General features: G+C 43.2%; 2 protein-coding genes across 2 annotated transcripts; one reads left to right on the forward strand and one right to left on the reverse strand.

Moving 5' to 3' along the window:
* Positions 1 to 848: 848 nt before the first annotated feature.
* Positions 849 to 9,315, reverse strand: LOC145494299 (uncharacterized). Its single transcript, XM_081473740.1, has 8 exons — positions 8,982 to 9,315; positions 7,428 to 8,891; positions 6,228 to 7,307; positions 5,508 to 5,987; positions 4,788 to 5,267; positions 3,295 to 4,427; positions 1,157 to 2,574; positions 849 to 1,042 (listed from the first exon to the last, which is right to left on the reverse strand). Exons 1-8 carry the CDS (start codon positions 9,313 to 9,315, stop codon positions 976 to 978), a joined length of 6,456 nt encoding a protein of 2,151 aa, XP_081329866.1. The 3' UTR covers positions 849 to 975.
* A 1,457-nt stretch (positions 9,316 to 10,772) lies between these two features.
* On the forward strand, positions 10,773 to 11,448 carry LOC145494300 (uncharacterized). The gene is made up of 2 exons (XM_081473741.1): positions 10,773 to 10,787; positions 11,074 to 11,448. Exons 1-2 carry the CDS (start codon positions 10,773 to 10,775, stop codon positions 11,446 to 11,448), a joined length of 390 nt encoding a protein of 129 aa, XP_081329867.1.
* The last annotated feature ends 6,329 nt before the right edge of the window (positions 11,449 to 17,777 follow it).

Raw genomic sequence — 17,777 nt, forward strand, 5'->3', positions numbered from 1 at the left:
ATGCACTACTATCAACTTCATGCCGATATTAACCAAGACTTTCTTTGTTTCCTCTGCTTAATAAAACCAAAGTATAGAAAACAACAATAATGTATTCTTTGAAGTGAAAAACCATAAAAAAGTGTCATTACTATCTTAACATACTTTAAAACGTTTTACGTAGGTTTCTGTTTAAACAGATAAGCACATCTTGTCAAACTTGAATAACGTGAAATATAATTTCCAATATATGTCAGGATAAAAAAGTCTAAATACATAATGTTTCGCTATCTGTGTGCTCACTGACACTAGAACAAGTAAATAACCAAATGACCAATAGCCTTCCTTCTTTTGCTTCTTTCTCCTAGTCTCTATCAAAACGAACATTAAATCCGACAAAAAGGAACTTTAATCTAGCAAAAATGTCAGAAGCTAAACCTTTGTCATCACTGAGAATCGTGAATGGCTTAATTTAAGAAAGGCTGCTCTGACCAATTTTTTGTAAGTTTTAGAGTATACTTGAGATTAACAATCTTAAGAGAAAAGTTACATCAACTTGTTACGATTATAAGACGTGCTTTGAATCTACAACAATGCCTCACACCAGTTAGTACCTTATAAAAATCATCTTTAAGCTTAAGCACCACGACGAAAACACGGACTGCTGTAGGATATGATATGGGTCCAATTGGGTGGAGTTTTCTTCCCTGAGCTTGATTAGCTTCAGCTTCTGCAGAAAATATAAACAAAAGTTTTCAACAATAACTTGTGACTGTGCGGCATAGTTGATAGGACATTTGTTATTTGTTTGTAAGTTTCTTTACTTGTTTATTACTATTTATTTCGAATGTCTTGTAATTTGCTTTCGGATTAACACCATGGAGTATTTCTAATCATGGTCTAAACATGTTTGCATGCTTGGGAGATGACTAAATAATAATAGAGAACTCTTTTCTGATAGCTTATATTTTACTTTAAAAGTAATTATAACTCACCTCAATTGTCGTGTTGATTTAAGGATCGCCACAATTCAGGTGCATCCCTCCTATGCATACCGTCAACACTAATATTAAAAATACAAAGTACAAAATTAAACGGTAAACTAAAATTGCTAAGAACGGAAACTACATATTAAAACTACATAATTATTTTGAAATGACTCTAAAATACATCTTACCTACAATGCTCCTGCTCTTTTCCTCCAAAATCTAGTGTGACATCATCACCAATGAGTGCGAATGGAGCCCAGAACTTCACCTCATTAAACTTTGATGACTTCCGGAGACATTTCATGGCCTGGTTGAGGGACACACTGGCTCTGTTTCCATTCCTCAAGTGCTGATAGAAGCTCTTCATGAACTCCATCGTGGCCTCGTCATCAATTGCCCAGAGAGACACCAGAACGGAGCGAGCACCAGCTCCCAGGAAAGACCGAGCAATACCAACCACTCCCTCAGCCTTGATCTCTCCTTCGCCACTATGACAGCAACTAAGCACAACAAGCCTTGCTCGTAGCTGAACAGCGTGTACGTCTGCTATCTTCATGATATAGTCCTTCTCTTCAGGATCCGAGTACCTCCGTTGTGTGTTAGGGGCTAAGAAAATTTCACCACTTCCCACTTTTCCATGTGCAGCAATGTGTACCAAAGCAACCGAACCAATCCGTTTCAGCACCTCATCCTTAGTTGTTTCCTTTCCCGTGAGCGGAGTGGTGTTAAGAATCTCGCCGATCATCTTTACTTCTTTTTTGGCATATGGCAACTGCGATATTTTGGGTTGACCAAAGATGTTTGTGATTTCCTCCAGACATGGATCTCCCACGAGAAGTACCCCAGTCTTACTGTGGTAGTCATCAGGACAATCAGCGAGCAGCTTCAAGCTTGTCAGCGACGGAATCATGCGGATCCTGAAAGATTCACTGAGGTATCTTGAAGCTTCATCCACAAACGCAGCAAAAGGAGCAAGGCCTAGTGGACCATCCGGGACAATGATTATTTCATTACCTTTTAGAAACTTCGCGATGGGGCTGAAAATGCTACGATACAAAACTTGCAAGGTATTGTTCTGGCAACATGACTGCTCTGTTTGGCAAGAGGCATTTGTAACCTGTAGATCATCACCTCTTTGCAGTTCCAAAGAACGACCACAATTGTTTTCTTTGAAAGCAGCTTTTGTTAAGCTCATTACAAAGCTAAACGCATCTCCGTTGTGTACGTTGCTCTGTCGAAACTGAGCATCTTTTCCTTTACTGAGTACCCATAAGTTGATCTTTTCACCCTCAAGTGCTGCGAAAACTATTTGAGAAGATGTATCGCTTGCTATGTCTGACATCATTTCTTTAAATTCAAGAGAAAAAGGCAGAGGTAATTTAAGGCCAGAATTTGATGCCATGAGATCCATTAACGCTTGAGCTCGTCCCTGTTCAGCAGCACTTAAAGCCTCGTCAGTCATGGAAAGCTTCAACAGAACTCTGACCAGACTGATGTACACTCCCTGACACTGATCACGAAAGCTCACTTTCCAGGTATCTTCAAACTCAAGAAGCATTCTTATGCCATTGAGAACGTTTACGCTGCATTGATAACAATCGAGAGCCTCCAACAAACAACCTGAATATTCACAACTTTTAGCTAGATCAAGATATGCACATCCCTCTCCACACATATCGCCGATTTCTTTAGCGACGTTGAGATGTAGCTTGAGGTATTTCTTGGCTAGTTTAAAATCACACAGTCGCAGATAGGCTCCTCCTAGACGACAATAGGCTTTTCCTTTGCCACTCTTGTCCCCTATCTCTTCCGCAATCTTCAGACTCTCTAGACAGTATTCTATGCTTCTCTTTGAATCACCGAGACTCCGATAAATGTCAGCCCGGTGTAAATAGGCAGCTTGTTGTCCGCTCCTGTCTCCCACTTCTTTGACAAAGCTTAGATGTTTCTCATAAAACTCCATGGCATTTCCGAATTTCGAAAGACGGTAATAAAAATGGCCGAGATTGCCATAGGCAGCTCCTTCTCCTGCCCTGTCACCCACTTCTTTAGCAATGCTGAGATGTTGCTCGTGGTACTTTATGGCTTGTTTAAAATCGCCGAGACTGCCATAAGCATTGCCGAGATTGCCATAGGCACCTCCTTCTCCTGCCCTGTCACCCACTTCTTTAGCAATGCTGAGATCTTGCTCGATGTACTTTATGGCTTGTTTAAAATCGCCGAGTCCTCGATAAGCATTGCCGAGATTGCAATAGGCACGTCCTTCTCCTGCCCTGTCACCCACTTCTTTAGCAATGCTGAGACGTTGCTCGTGGTAATTTATGGCTGGTTTAAAATCGCCGAGTCCTTGATAAGCATTGCCGAGATTGCCATAGGCACGTCCTTCTCCTGCCCTGTCACCCACTTCTTTAGCAATGCTGAGATCTTGCTCGTGGTACTTTATGGCTTGTTTAAAATCGCCGAGTCCTTGATAAGCATTGCCGAGATTGCAATAGGCACGTCCTTCTCCTGCCCTGTCACCCACTTCTTTAGCAATGCTGAGATGTTGCTCGTGGTACTTTATGGCTTGTTTAACATCGCCGAGTCCTTCATAAGCATTGCCGAGATTGGAATAGGCACGTCCTTCTCCTGCCCTGTCACCCACTTCTTTAGCAATGCTGAGATCTTGCTCGTGGTACTTTATGGCTTGTTTAAAATCGCCGAGTCCTTGATAAGCATTGCCGAGATTGCCATAGGCACCTCCTTCTCCTGCCCTGTCACCCACTTCTTTAGCAATGCTGAAATCTTGCTCGTGGTACTTTATGGCTTGTTTAAAATCGCCGAGACCCTGATAAGAATTGCCGAGATTGCCATAGGCACGTCCTTCTCCTACCCTGTCACCCACTTCTTTAGCAATGCTGAGATGTTGCTCGTGGTACTTTATGGCTTGTTTAAAATCGCCGAGTCCTTGATAAGCATTGCCGAGATTGCAATAGGCACGTCCTTCTCCTGCCCTGTCACCCACTTCTTTAGCAATGCTGAGATCTTGCTCGTGGTACTTTATGGCTTGTTTAAAATCGCCGAGTCCTTGATAAGCATTGCCGAGATTGCAATAGGCACCTCCTTCTCCTGCCCTGTCACCCACTTCTTTAGCAATGCTGAGATCTTGCTCGTGGTACTTTATGGCTTGTTTAAAATCGCCGAGTCCTTGATAAGCATTGCCGAGATTGCAATAGGCACGTCCTTCTCCTGCCCTGTCACCCACTTCTTTAGCAATGCTGAGATCTTGCTCGTGGTACTTTATGGCTTGTTTAAAATCGCTGAGACTGTGATAAGCATTGCCGAGATTGCCATAGGCACGTCCTTCTCCTGCCCTGTCACCCACTTCTTTAGCAATGCTGAGATGTTGCTCGTGGTACTTTATGGCTTGTTTAACATCGCCGAGTCCTTGATAAGCATTGCCGAGATTGCCATAGGCACCTCCTTCTCCTGCCCTGTCACCCACTTCTTTAGCAATGCTGAGATATTGCTCGATGTACTTTATGACTTGTTTAAAATCGCCGAGACTGCCATAAGCATTGCAGAGATGGCAATAGGCACGTCCTTCTCCTGCCCTGTCACCCACTTCTTTAGCAATGCTGAGACGTTGCTCGTGGTAATTTATGGCTGGTTTAAAATCGCCGAGTCCTTGATAAGCATTGCCGATATTCCCATAGGCACCTCCTTCTCCTGCCCTGTCACCCACTTCTTTAGCAATGCTGAGATCTTGCTCGTGGTACTTTATGGCTTGTTTAAAATCGCCGAGACCCTGATAAGCATTGCCGAGATTGCAATAGGCACGTCCTTCTCCTACCCTGTCACCCACTTCTTTAGCAATGCTGAGATGTTGCTCGTGGTACTTTATGGCTTGTTTAAAATCGCCGAGTCCTTGATAAGCATTGCCGAGATTGCAATAGGCACGTCCTTCTCCTGCCCTGTCACCCACTTCTTTAGCAATGCTGAGATCTTGCTCGTGGTACTTTATGGCTTGTTTAAAATCGCCGAGTCCTTGATAAGCATTGCCGAGATTGCAATAGGCACCTCCTTCTCCTGCCCTGTCACCCACTTCTTTAGCAATGCTGAGATCTTGCTCGTGGTACTTTATGGCTTGTTTAAAATCGCCGAGTCCTTGATAAGCATTGCCGAGATTGCAATAGGCACGTCCCTCTCCTGCCATGTCACCCACTTCTTTAGCAATGCTGAGATGTTGCTCGTGGTACTTTATGGCTTGTTTAAAATCGCCTAGTCCTTGATAAGCATTGCCGAGATTGCCATAGGCACCTCCTTCTCCTGCCCTGTCACCCACTTCTTTAGCAATGCTGAGATATTGCTCGATGTACTTTATGGCTTGTTTAAAATCGCCGAGACTGCCATAAGCATTGCAGAGATGGCAATAGGCACGTCCTTCTCCTGCCCTGTCACCCACTTCTTTAGCAATGCTGAGATCTTGCTCGTGGTACTTTATGGCTTGTTTAACATCGCCGAGTCCTTGATAAGCATTGCCGAGATTCCCATAGGCACCTCCTTCTCCTGCCCTGTCACCCACTTCTTTAGCAATGCTGAGATCTTGCTCGTGGTACTTTATGGCTTGTTTAAAATCGCCGAGACTGTCATAAGCATTGCCGAGATTGCCATAGGCACGTCCTTCTCCTGCCCTGTCACCCACTTCTTTAGCAATGCTGAGATGTTGCTCGTGGTACTTTATGGCTTGTTTAAAATCGCCGAGTCCTTGATAAGCATTGCCGAGATTGCCATAGGCACCTCCTTCTCCTGCCCTGTCACCCACTTCTTTAGCAATGCTGAGATCTTGCTCGTGGTACTTTATGGCTTGTTTAAAATCGCCGAGTCCTTGATAAGCATTGCCGAGATTGCAATAGGCACGTCCTTCTCCTGCCCTGTCACCCACTTCTTTAGCAATGCTGAGACGTTGCTCGTGGTACTTTATGGCTTGTTTAAAATCGCCGAGACTGTGATAAGCATTGCCGAGATTGCCATAGGCACCTCCTTCTCCTGCCCTGTCACCCACTTCTTTAGCAATGCTGAGATATTGCTCGATGTACTTTATGGCTTGTTTAAAATCGCCGAGACTGCCATAAGCATTGCAGAGATGGCAATAGGCACGTCCTTCTCCTGCCCTGTCACCCACTTCTTTAGCAATGCTGAGACGTTGCTCGTGGTAATTTATGGCTTGTTTAAAATCGCCGAGTCCTTGATAAGCATTGCCGAGATTCCCATAGGCACCTCCTTCTCCTGCCCTGTCATCCACTTCTTTAGCAATGCTGAGATGTTGCTCGTGGTACTTTATGGCTTGTTTAAAATCGCCGAGACTGCCATAAGCATTGCCGAGATTGCCATAGCCACGTCCTTCTCCTGCCCTGTCACCCACTTCTTTAGCAATGCTGAGACGTTGATCGTGGTACTTTATGGCTTGTTTAAAATCGCCGAGTCTTTGATAAGCATTGTCGAGATTGCCATAGGCACCTCCTTCTCCTGCCCTGTCACCCACTTCTTTAGCAATGCTGAGACGTTGCTCGTGGTACTTTATGGCTTGTTTAAAATCGCCGAGTCCTTGATAAGCATTGCCGAGATTGCCATAGGCACCTCCTTCTCCTGCTCTGTCACCCACTTCTTTAGCAATGCTGAGATGTTGCTCGTGGTACTTTATGGCTTGTTTAACATCGCCGAGTCCTTGATAAGCATTGCCGAGATTGCAATAGGCACGTCCTTCTCCTGCCATGTCACCCACTTCTTTAGCAATGCTGAGATGTTGCTCGTGGTACTCTATGGCTTGTTTAAAATCGCCGAGACTGTGATAAGCATTGCCGAGATTGCCATAGGCACGTCCTTCTCCTGCCCTGTCACCCACTTCTTTAGCAATGCTGAGACGTTGCTCGTGGTACTTTATGGCTTGTTTAAAATCGCCGAGTCCTTGATAAGCATTGCCGAGATTGCAATAGGCACCTCCTTCTCCTTCCCTGTCACCCACTTCTTTAGCAATGCTGAGACGTTGCTCGTGGTACTTTATGGCTTGTTTAAAATCGCCGAGTCCTTGATAAGCATTGCCGAGATTGCCATAGGCACCTCTTTCTCCTGCCCTGTCACCCACTTCTTTAGCAATGCTGAGATGTTGCTCGTGGTACTTTATGGCTTGTTTAGCATCGCCGAGACTGTGATAAGTATTGCCGAGATTGCCATAGGCACCTCCTTCTCCTGCCCTGTCACCCACTTCTTTAGCAATGCTGAGATGTTGCTCGTGGTACTTTATGGCTTGTTTAAAATCGCCGAGTCCTTGATAAGCGTTGCCGAGATTGCCATAGGCACCTCCTTCTCCTGCCCTGTCACCCACTTCTTTAGCAATGCTGAGATATTGCTCGATGTACTTTATGGCTTGTTTAAAATCGCCGAGACTGCCATAAGCATTGCAGAGATGGCAATAGGCACGTCCTTCTCCTGCCATGTCACCCACTTCTTTAGGAATGCTGAGACGTTGCTCGTGGTACTTTATGGCTTGTTTAAAATCGCCGAGACTGTGATAAGCATTGCCGAGATTGCCATAGGCACGTCCTTTTCCTGCCCTGTCACCCACTTCTTTAGCAATGCTGAGATGTTGCTCGTGGTACTTTATGGCTTGTTTAAAATCGCCGAGTCCTTGATAAGCATTGCCGAGATTGCCATAGCCACGTCCTTCTCCTGCCTTGTCACCCACTTCTTTAGCAATGCTGAGACGTTGATCGTGGTACTTTATGGCTTGTTTAAAATCGCCGAGTCTTTGATAAGCATTGTCGAGATTGCCATAGGCACCTCCTTCTCCTGCCCTGTCACCCACTTCTTTAGCAATGCTGAGACGTTGCTCGTGGTACTTTATGGCTTGTTTAAAATCGCCGAGACTGTGATAAGCATTGCCGAGATTGCCATAGGCACGTTCTTCTCCTGCCCTGTCACCCACTTCTTTAGCAATGCTGAGACGTTGATCGTGGTACTTTATGGCTTGTTTAAAATCGCCGAGTCCTTGATAAGCATTGCCGAGATTGCCATAGGCACCTCCTTCTCCTGCTCTGTCACCCACTTCTTTAGCAATGCTGAGATGTTGCTCGTGGTACTTTATGGCTTGTTTAACATCGCCGAGTCCTTGATAAGCATTGCCGAGATTGCAATAGGCACGTCCTTCTCCTGCCATGTCACCCACTTCTTTAGCAATGCTGAGATGTTGCTCGTGGTACTTTATGGCTTGTTTAAAATCGCCGAGACGGTGATAAGCATTGCCGAGATTGCCATAGGCACGTCCTTCTCCTGCCCTGTCACCCACTTCTTTAGCAATGCTGAGACGTTGCTCGTGGTACTTTATGGCTTGTTTAAAATCGCCGAGACCCTGATAAGAATTGCCGAGATTGCCATAGGCACGTCCTTCTCCTACCCTGTCACCCACTTCTTTAGCAATGCTGAGATGTTGCTCGTGGTACTTTATGGCTTGTTTAAAATCGCCGAGTCCTTGATAAGCATTGCCGAGATTGCCATAGGCACGTCCTTCTCCTGGCCTGTTACCCACTTCTTTAGCAATGCTGAGACGTTGCTCGTGGTACTTTATGGCTTGTTTAAAATCGCCGAGTCCTTGATAAGCATTGCCGAGATTGCCACAGGCACGTCCTTTTCCTGCTCTGTTACCCACTTCTTTAGCAATGCTGAGACGTTGCTCGTGGTACTTTATGGCTTGTTTAAAATCGCCGAGTCCTTGATAAGCATTGCCGAGATTGCCATAGGCACGTCCTTCTCCTGCCCTGTTACCCACTTCTTGAGCAATGCTGAGACGTTGCTCGTGGTACTTTATGGCTTGTTTAAAATCGCCGAGTCCTTGATAAGCATTGCCGAGATTGCCATAGGCACGTCCTTCTCCTGCCCTGTTACCCACTTCTTTAGCAATGCTGAGACGTTGATCGTGGTACTTTATGGCTTGTTTAAAATCGCCGAGTCCTTGATAAGCATTGCCGAGACTGCCACAGGCATCTCCTTTTCCTGCCCTGTCAGTTACTTCTGTATTATTGCTGAGATGTTGTTCGTAATAATTGATGACTTGTCCTTCCCTTGCCCTGTTATTTACTTCTTTAGCAAGGTTCCGATCATGTTCGACAGGTACGCCACAGGTATCTTGTTTACCCTTTTCGCTGCTGACTTCCTTGGCTATGTGCAGATGTTGCTGATTTCTCGTGACAGCCTTTTCGTAATTTTCGTTGCTAGTACCAGCTCTGACAAGGTGACCGTCGGCTTGTGTTTCTTTAACTGTGTAGTCTTCTTTTCTGATATTGCTTAGGCGTTGCTTCTGATGCTCTAACATTTTCGATCTCTGTTGTTCCATTTCTGTGTTAACGGCAATGGAAATTGTTTAGCGTTGAAGTGGTTTTATTATAGACATATTTCACAATAGATCACCAGGTTATTTCCGAAAGTAATACAGTCTAATAGTCTAGTAACCATTGGTAAAGTTAAACAATGTAACATAATTGAAGCTCAAAACTTTGAAGTCCTGCAGCCTATACACGTTTGCTGCCGAAAACACCTTTAGTGTTTCTGCTGCTTCTAAAGGATAACTCTCGCTAACTGTCTGGAGTGCATGGTTTGAAGTATAACATCTACGAACTACGTGCTGCCATTAGATTTCAGTGAGGTTAGCTAGTGTCATCAATGCTCTTCTCGTAAATGCTGGGAATTTTTTTTTGTAATATGACATGGCTTTGCCAGCGAAGTCATATGCGGCAAGTCCTCCTCATCGTAGTCTCCGCTAACGCAGGTAGCAGCTGAGCGGTAGTGGCGAAAGGAGAGTATTCGGGGCCTTAATAAGACTTATTAAAGGGTCTGATTCTTAACTTCATAAAAAGCTACTTTACAGGTCTAGTCACAACATAAATAAGAATAAGAAATTACCGGAACTTTTGACTACTGAGGGAAGGAAAAGGAAACCCTGGCCCTGCAGATTGGTAGTTGCGCGTGAGTCTTATCTAGTATAATACAGGCTACAATGGTTTCAGTACAACGCCGTGGCGGACTCTTGATGATGTCTTTATCAACTGGATTGACTATGAAAGAAGAAGAGGAACTCATCCATACTCTGAAAAAATCGCAGCCTGAACCAGAAATTAGCATGAATGTGGGATGTTGAAAAGTGGGTGATCAACACGTTACTGAGGAAGAGACCCTAGGTAAATTTGGTGTGGCAGGAGAGAGCAATGATAATTGGGAGCGCTTTAACTCCTTCTGCGCACTAAGCAATCTCGCCATTGTATCGACTATGTTCCCACACATTCGGTCTTCACTGAATGGCTAATATCTTAACCAGCAGCAGATCGATCATGTAGTTACCTTTACAGCCAATTTTAAATGATCTGTACAAAATGTTCACAATATGTTAGAGCATATAGAGGTGCGGACTGCGTAGGTGACAATAACTTGGTGATCACTAAAACACTGCTTGAGTTTTACAGAACGGCCAGGAGAGCGTTACAAGTCAGAAGATACGAGACCAGCAAGTTGAACACGCCTGAAATTAGGAAACAATTTCAGTTGGAGTTAAAGAACAGGTTCAACTGTCTGTCAGTGGAGGGCAAAGAACACGGAAACAGCTAGTTCTGAAGATAAGGATGAAGTAGCGCACGACAAATAAGTAGAGAAAAAGTGCACAAAGATCAGACAAACCTATTGTAACATTGCTCGAGGTGTGCTAGGTTAGAGAACAAGGAAAAGCAAAAGCAAAAGCTGGATCCGCCAAGAGAGCTGGAAAAGATTAGAGGAAAGGAGATGGCTAAAGCAAAGGTTAGTTCGTGCAAGGTCGGCAAGAGGAATACAGCAAGAAATACGTAGAATTGAAGAATAGTACGCAAAAGGGTAAGGGAGAATGGGCTAACAACATAGCCCATTGCGTGCAAATGAAAGGTGTATACGAGGCTACAAGAGAATTGACATGGTAAGGAACAAGGCCGGCAAGTTGCTGACAAACGAAGTATAGCTATGATAGAGTTGGAAAGAACACTTCTAGGAAGTGCTGAAAAGACCCAACCCAGAGCATGTGGTAAGCAAGTTGTTGACAAACGAAGTATAGGTACGACAAAGGTGGAAAGAACACGTCGAAGAAGTACTGAAAAGACCCAACCCAGAGCATGTGGCTAGGAACATAGAGGTGATAGACGAAATAACCTCAGACCCTATAACTAAGGCAGAGATCAGGGGTGCTATCCCCAGCATGAGCGCAGAGAAAGCACCTGGTGTGGCCGGCATAAAAGAAGAGCTGCTCAACGCTGAAATGGCAACAGCGGTCGACACACTACACGATTTTTTTTGTGAGGTATGGCTCTGTGGGTCTGTTCCTGCAAATTTGGGGAAGGATGTTATCGTCAGAAACACCAGAAAAGGAGATATCGCTAAGTGTGGAAACTGTCGGGGTATCACTTTGATGTCTGTTGTTGCAAAGTGTTAGGCAAGGTGTTGATTAGAACAATATCACATGTTTATGCAAAGTTACGGAAGGAGCAAGCTAGTGTTACGCAAGGAAAGAGCATGATAGAGCAGGTCTTTGTCCTTAAAAACATTGTGGAGCAAGCATGTAAATGAAATCCCAGCTTGTATGAATGTTTCGTCGACTATAAGAATGCCTTTGATAGTGTTCACAGGGAAATCTTGTGAATAATCATGGAGGGTTATGGGATTCCACTAAAACTTGTCGAAATGGTCAAGGCAGTGTATGATGGTAACCAATGTTCGGTACGCGATGACACAGGTCTAACAAGATGGTTTGATGTGAAGTCCGGTTTGAGGCAGGGCTGCAACATGTCGGGGTTTCTGTTCTTGTTTTTGATGGACTGTGCTAATACTGTTATCAGATGAAAATTGTTGTCCAAGTTAGACAACTTAGATTTTGCTGACAATATTTCACTTGCATCTGGCACTAAAGCTCAAATCCAGAAGAACGTGTTGGGGTTCAGTACCAAAAGTAAAGCACTGGGCTGAAGATCATCTCCGAGAAGGCAAAACTCCTCAGATTGAACGTAGCCAGCAATGAGAAGGTGCAATTTGACGAACAAGATGTTAAAGACGTAGAGAGTTTTGTGTTCTTGGTTCATACATCAGCAGGTCACGCGGCACGGAAGAACATACTCCAGCAAGACTAGGAAAAGCCCTTGCTGCGTATAACAAGCTAAGCAGGATCTGCAAGTACTATCAGTTTCACAGCAAAACCAATGGATGTGAAACGTGGCGAGTGACTAGGGCAGACGAGAAAAAGCTAAATGTGTTCTTGCACAAGGGCCTACATCGGATATTAAAGATCTACTTGTCAATGCGCAAAACAAACGAGGAGACTGAAATAAAAGCGGAGAGTGAACCAGTAAGCAAGCAGGGGGCAAAGAAGAGCTGGAAGGTTCTAGGTCTCATCCTTAGAATGGATCATCTTTTACATGTTCGAATCGCTCTCACATGGCTACCAGAAAACAGAAGGAATCGGGGTCGACCCGAAAAGACAAGCAGAAGAACAGCGGAAAGGGTTCATAAGGAGAAATGGTTGGTGTTCTTCAATAAAGTTAAATAGGTGCGATTATTTCATTCTTAGTCGTAACTTTTGGAAGCGGAAGAACGTAATTGAACATTTTAAATGATTAATAGGCAACTTTGTAGAATTTTCGAGGGACAAAGAGGTAGGGAGAATGTTACTCTTTTTCTTACACATACAACGGCAATTTTTTTTTCGCCAACCGTCCACTTAGGTCGCGTTAATGGGGCATGTATGTGAACGATTTCTGGACATGCGCTATCATGGTTTCCTTAAAGTTGTTGTTGACGAGACGATTGGGCACGAGGAATAAATATGAGGCGTAAAAAATGACGTATCCAGAAATCAGATAGAGTTTGTCTTCGAAAGATCCCTTGTATGCAGAAACAGATCTACTTGTCGGACAGAACATGATTCATATCAAAGGGTATGAGAACTAAGAAATACAAAAATCAGAGAGGTGTTTTAAACTGACAAAAGTTCGATTGAGGCCTTACACTACTGTAAAACTATTGCAAAATTGATATTAAAATCTCCAAGCTTTCGCCGATCTACTGCATCATAAGGGATAAGAAAAAGTTTACCCCGTAAGGCTTATATACACATGTAAAGTAAACACATGCGAAAAGCGAAAGAATGTGGAGAGTAAAATATATGAGGTAAACTGAATGAGGTACAAATATGGATAAAAATGAATTAAAAACAATAATATGATCTAATGGGCGAGTGCCAAAGTACAAATAGTCTCTAGATATGCTAAAATAGTTATTAGAATAAATGGTCCGCGAATTCACTGCATTCCTCCGGGGAGTTAAGGGCAGGTTTGTAGTTTCGTATATAAAACGCTTCGCACAGGCGTAGATTTGCGTGGTCGTTTTCTAGCACAATGGGCTTGCCTTCGACGCTTTTGTTGACTTTGTTTTGGCACTTTGAAATGTGTTTTTGGACTGAGGAGTTATCATTGTTCAGGTGTTCCTTACACGATCTTGGATAAAGCGTGTAGTGCTCCCGATGTAGTGTTGGTTGCAGTTGTTACAAGTGATTTGATAAACAGCGTTGCGTAGTAAGCACAGTTCGGTTCTTGGAGATGGGGCAGTTGGCCCTCGTGCATATTCGTTCCTTGTTGTTGTGAGAGAGAGCTCGTCTCAGAGTGTAAGACTTGTGCGTGACACGTACTGGTATACCCTCTTTTCGGAAAATTTTAGTGATCCTGTATTTGACTCGTTCGGAAATATATGGGATCTTCAGGTACGACCATTCTGTGATGAGAGATAGGGGGTCTTTGTGATGGCTCTGGGGGTGCTTTGTTTGGTCTATATTGCTTTCACGATACCGAGGATGTCGTCAAACATGTTTTGGTGTTTTGTGGTTGTCGTTTTTGTAAACCATTTATCTTCGATACGTTTTCGCTCATTACCAATGAAGTTGATCTTTGACTTTTCCGGTATTGTTGATTGGTAGTGGACGAATAATGGTTTCTTTGCTGTCTTTCCTTTGTAAAATTTGAAAGAACTTTTGCCGCCTTTCGAGATGGTAATTTGGAAATCAAGTAGTGATAGCGAGAGGCTATTGGGTATTAGTTCTGGTTTCTCAATTTCAAACTTTAAGTTAGGGTGCAGATTGTTCATTGTATGATGTAATTGGTCTGCCATTTCTTCACCAGTTGTCTGGAGATAAATGTCGTCAACATATCTTCTGTAGGAGCTTATAGATAGTTGTGAAGAGAGAGCGGTTGTTTCCAGTCTGTCCATGAATAGGATTGCCAGAATGCCTGACATGTTAGAACCCATAGGTACGCCTTCTTTTTGGCGGAAAACTTGACCATTGAAGGAAAAGTACATGTTGTTAAGCGTAACTGTGAGAAGGTCTGTTATGTCTTGTTTGGCTAGGTGGAGTATTGGGGTGTGAAGTCTGTCGGTGGCGCTGGTAATGGCTTCTTATATGGGTATTGAGGTGTATAAGGATACCACATCGAGGCTGCATGGATATGGTAGCGTTTTGTTGGTGGTGAAATTGCTGGCTCGGATGCACTTGATGAGCTCGAGGCTGTTTTCTAGGTGACCTGGAATGTCCTTCAGCATGGGTTTAAGGGCTTTGGCGAGCAGCCATGACATGCACTGGGTTGGTCCACTGGTGGTAGATACAATGGGTCGTATTTTAATATCTGGACCAGTTTTGTGGTCTTTATAACGTGATAGAAGCTTGGGGGATCGGTGTGTGCGGCGATGAAGCTTTTCCGGACATAAGGAGGCAACTCGTTCCAAGTTGAGTTGACTTTGTTCTCGACTGTTTTTGCTAACATGCGGGGTACCTTTTGATAGGTGTTGGAGTCGCTGAGGTGAGTTAGGGCTACTTGCGTGTACGTGTCGTGCTGTATTACGCAGAATTCTGTGCCTTTATCGCTGGGGAGGCAGATGTAGTTCTTCTCTTTGAGTTCTTTGATTGCTTTCCTATCTGCGTAGTTGATGTTCGACCACTTCCTTTGGGGTTGTAGCTCTTAAAGTGTGGCTTGAAGTTTGTGGTGGATCCTCTGGAGTTTGTGATGTCTCTTCTGGAGAGAGGTGTTTGATCATACAAGAGCCAAGAAACGGTTCTAGTTGCCTGACAAAAGATTAGCAACACAATTCTGACGGCTCTTTGACAAAACGACTTAGAATGAAGGTGGGACAACCGCAAAGAGGCTTTTGATGCAACAGTGGAAAACGTGTTGAGCAATATGAAGAGGAAAAACGGTACCGAGGAAAACGGGAAAAACAGAGATTAGAACAAATAGCTATAAAAATGAAATAGAGAACGACACTAAAGAAGAAGATCGAGAACAAAAGTTCTGACAATAAGTTTACTGAACGATCCCCGATAAAAGACTTCAAATACTTCGTATGAAGACAGATGTCCTAGAGACTAAGGTAATAGGAGAGGAATATGTGGTGGAAAAAAGTTCGATAACGGAAGAGCAAAAATTTGGAAATGGTGAAAAATAGAAGGTAGGCTGCCAATAAACATGAATAAAAGACGATGAGATAAGAAAGAGGAGTAGTGAACAGTTGCGATAGATGAAGCTGTCATAGGATGAGAAATACCAACCAGTGAAGAGATTAGGCCGGACCAGTAAAATCACAAAAGAAGAGATTAAATTGGCTGAGATTAGATATGTAAAAAAAGGAAAAGTAGCAAGAATAGACTCCATCACCATTGAAATGCTAAAAGCAGAAGTACGCAGAATCGTACGGTACTAGTACACATGAGTTATCGCAAACGTTTGGGATCAAAAGAAAAAGCTGAGAGATTGTGCCCTACAAACTAAAACAGCAGTGAGATCATTAAATTACCTACGAAAGGTCTTCTAACAGTATGTGGAAACTAGAAAGGACTAACTCGTATGTCAACAGCAGCAAAGTTTATTAATTGAGCAGAGTGATCATTAAAAAACATACGAGATGACATCAATCGGTCGCTGTGAGTGGAGCACGCTGGATATAGAAGTGAAGAAGTACCACTGAGCACACATGTTTGAGTTTCCCAGTGTATATCATTGGACATGTTATTTAGTGGAATTAAGGTCTCTAGTTGCATCAGTTTATGGAGTTTGAGAAAGCTTTGGATAGTATATACCGAGGCACCATTGGCACTATCCTGCTCGTTAAGGAGTTATAATTATGGATCAAAATATCCAGCCTAGGTTGGATTACACGTTAAACGTCCACGGAAATTTAACCAATGCGCTATGATGGGTGGGACCTTTCATTTAAGGTAGTCTGAAATGCTATCAAGGGTAAAGCATGGTTACTCTGTTTCAGGTTTCTCATTATCTACTGGGTAATGAAGAGAACAGTGGAGAACAACAAGGTCGGTATCAGATGGAAATGGATAACAAACATCGATGCTTGCGATTTTTTGAATGATTTAGTTCTGTTGTCTAGAAGATGGAGTCAAGGCAATGCAAGTTTGCAAGAAAAGTACTGAGGTTAAACGTTCAATCAAGAGGAGACCAAAGAAACAGCACAACCCTGAAATGGTACGATTAAAGGTCAGTCGGGGAAAGAGAAGTGGAAGACGTGGAGAAATTTGAGAAACTCGGGCGAAGGAGGACAAACAGGCTGGCAGAAATATTGATACAAGACTTCAAATATGGGGAAAGTAGGAGTTGGATTAACAAGCTTCGAAGAGTATGGGAAAGTAGCCTGCTTAGGTGAAATACAAAAGGGTAATAATATCCATGAGCAGTGCGGTCTCTGTTTGACTCTATGTTACCGAGTCATGGGGATAACCAAAGAGGATTAAAGGAAGCCAAGTGTCTTCCAGCATAAATGCGGAGATAAAATCCTGAAAGATTACTGGCTGATCCGGCATGTTGAAGGTCAGTAATCAAATGATAACAGAAAGATTTGATGCAAGGGCAATCGATGAACAGATGACGATGGTAATGGTTAGGTCATGTTTTCAAGATGTCAGCAGACCAAAATATTAAGAATGCTCTAATACGGGCACCAGCGAAAAAACAAGCCTAGCAGGGGACGCCAAGAGAGACTTGGTAGAGAGCTATTAAAAATGAAACAAAAACCGTTGTATTTATAAATACAGTTAAAGCCTGGAGAGGAACAAAACTTGTAGCTAGAGACAGAGTAACTTGGAGTGCAAGATAACACAGCCTTACAGGCCGCTTTCAACTCTGTCTACCTGATCATGAAAACACGCAACGTTTTAATTAGCCTTGGGAAATTTCTAGCTTTAACTCCTTTTTCAAAATTTACTAAATCAATGAAACGTTTTAATTCATTCTTTCGGCAATCACTGTACTTAAAATTTTACCTTACTTTACTTTACTTTACTTTTGTCAACAATGTCCACAACATAAGGCCGTCTAAAACGTGTTCTGTTGATTTTTGTGTCACTGACTAGAAAGTAACTCACTAAAATGGTACAGAATTCTTGATTTTTTGGGTTAATGTTTTGTCGTCAGCTAGTGGAGTCATGGCATGAATGACTTAGCAAAACTAACAGCGATGAATTGCACTGATAAACAGATTTGAAGACGGGAATCTGATGGCGATGTGATTTTCACTTTCTCAGTAATCTATCAACTTTCAAGGAGCACAACACCTTGTAGTGGCTTCCCTATACTTTCAGTTCCAAAGCGCACCATTCAACAGTATTTTAAAAACTACATAACTTTACAGGGAACAACACAGGCATATATTACTAACATTATTGTAAAATGAAGTTGCAATGTCATTTTTCGCAATATTTCTTATTTGATGATA

This window comes from Orbicella franksi, chromosome 8 (assembly GCF_964199315.1).
Source record: "Orbicella franksi chromosome 8, jaOrbFran1.1, whole genome shotgun sequence".
Taxonomy (NCBI): Eukaryota; Metazoa; Cnidaria; class Anthozoa; order Scleractinia; family Merulinidae; genus Orbicella; species Orbicella franksi.

What these genes read in the sequence shown, in the direction of transcription:
- LOC145494299 (XM_081473740.1), bottom strand. Translation starts at nt 9,315, where the DNA reads ATGTTAGAGCATCAGAAGCAACGCCTAAGCAATATCAGAAAAGAAGAC. An exon ending in TGACAGGGCAGGAGAAGGAG is followed by an intron (nt 5,268 to 5,507) that starts GTGCCTATGGGA and finishes CAGGAGAAGGAG; the next exon opens with GTGCCTATGGCAATCTCGGC. An exon ending in GACTCGGCGATTTTAAACCA is followed by an intron (nt 2,575 to 3,294) that starts GCCATAAATTAC and finishes TGTTTGTTGGAG; the next exon opens with GCTCTCGATTGTTATCAATG.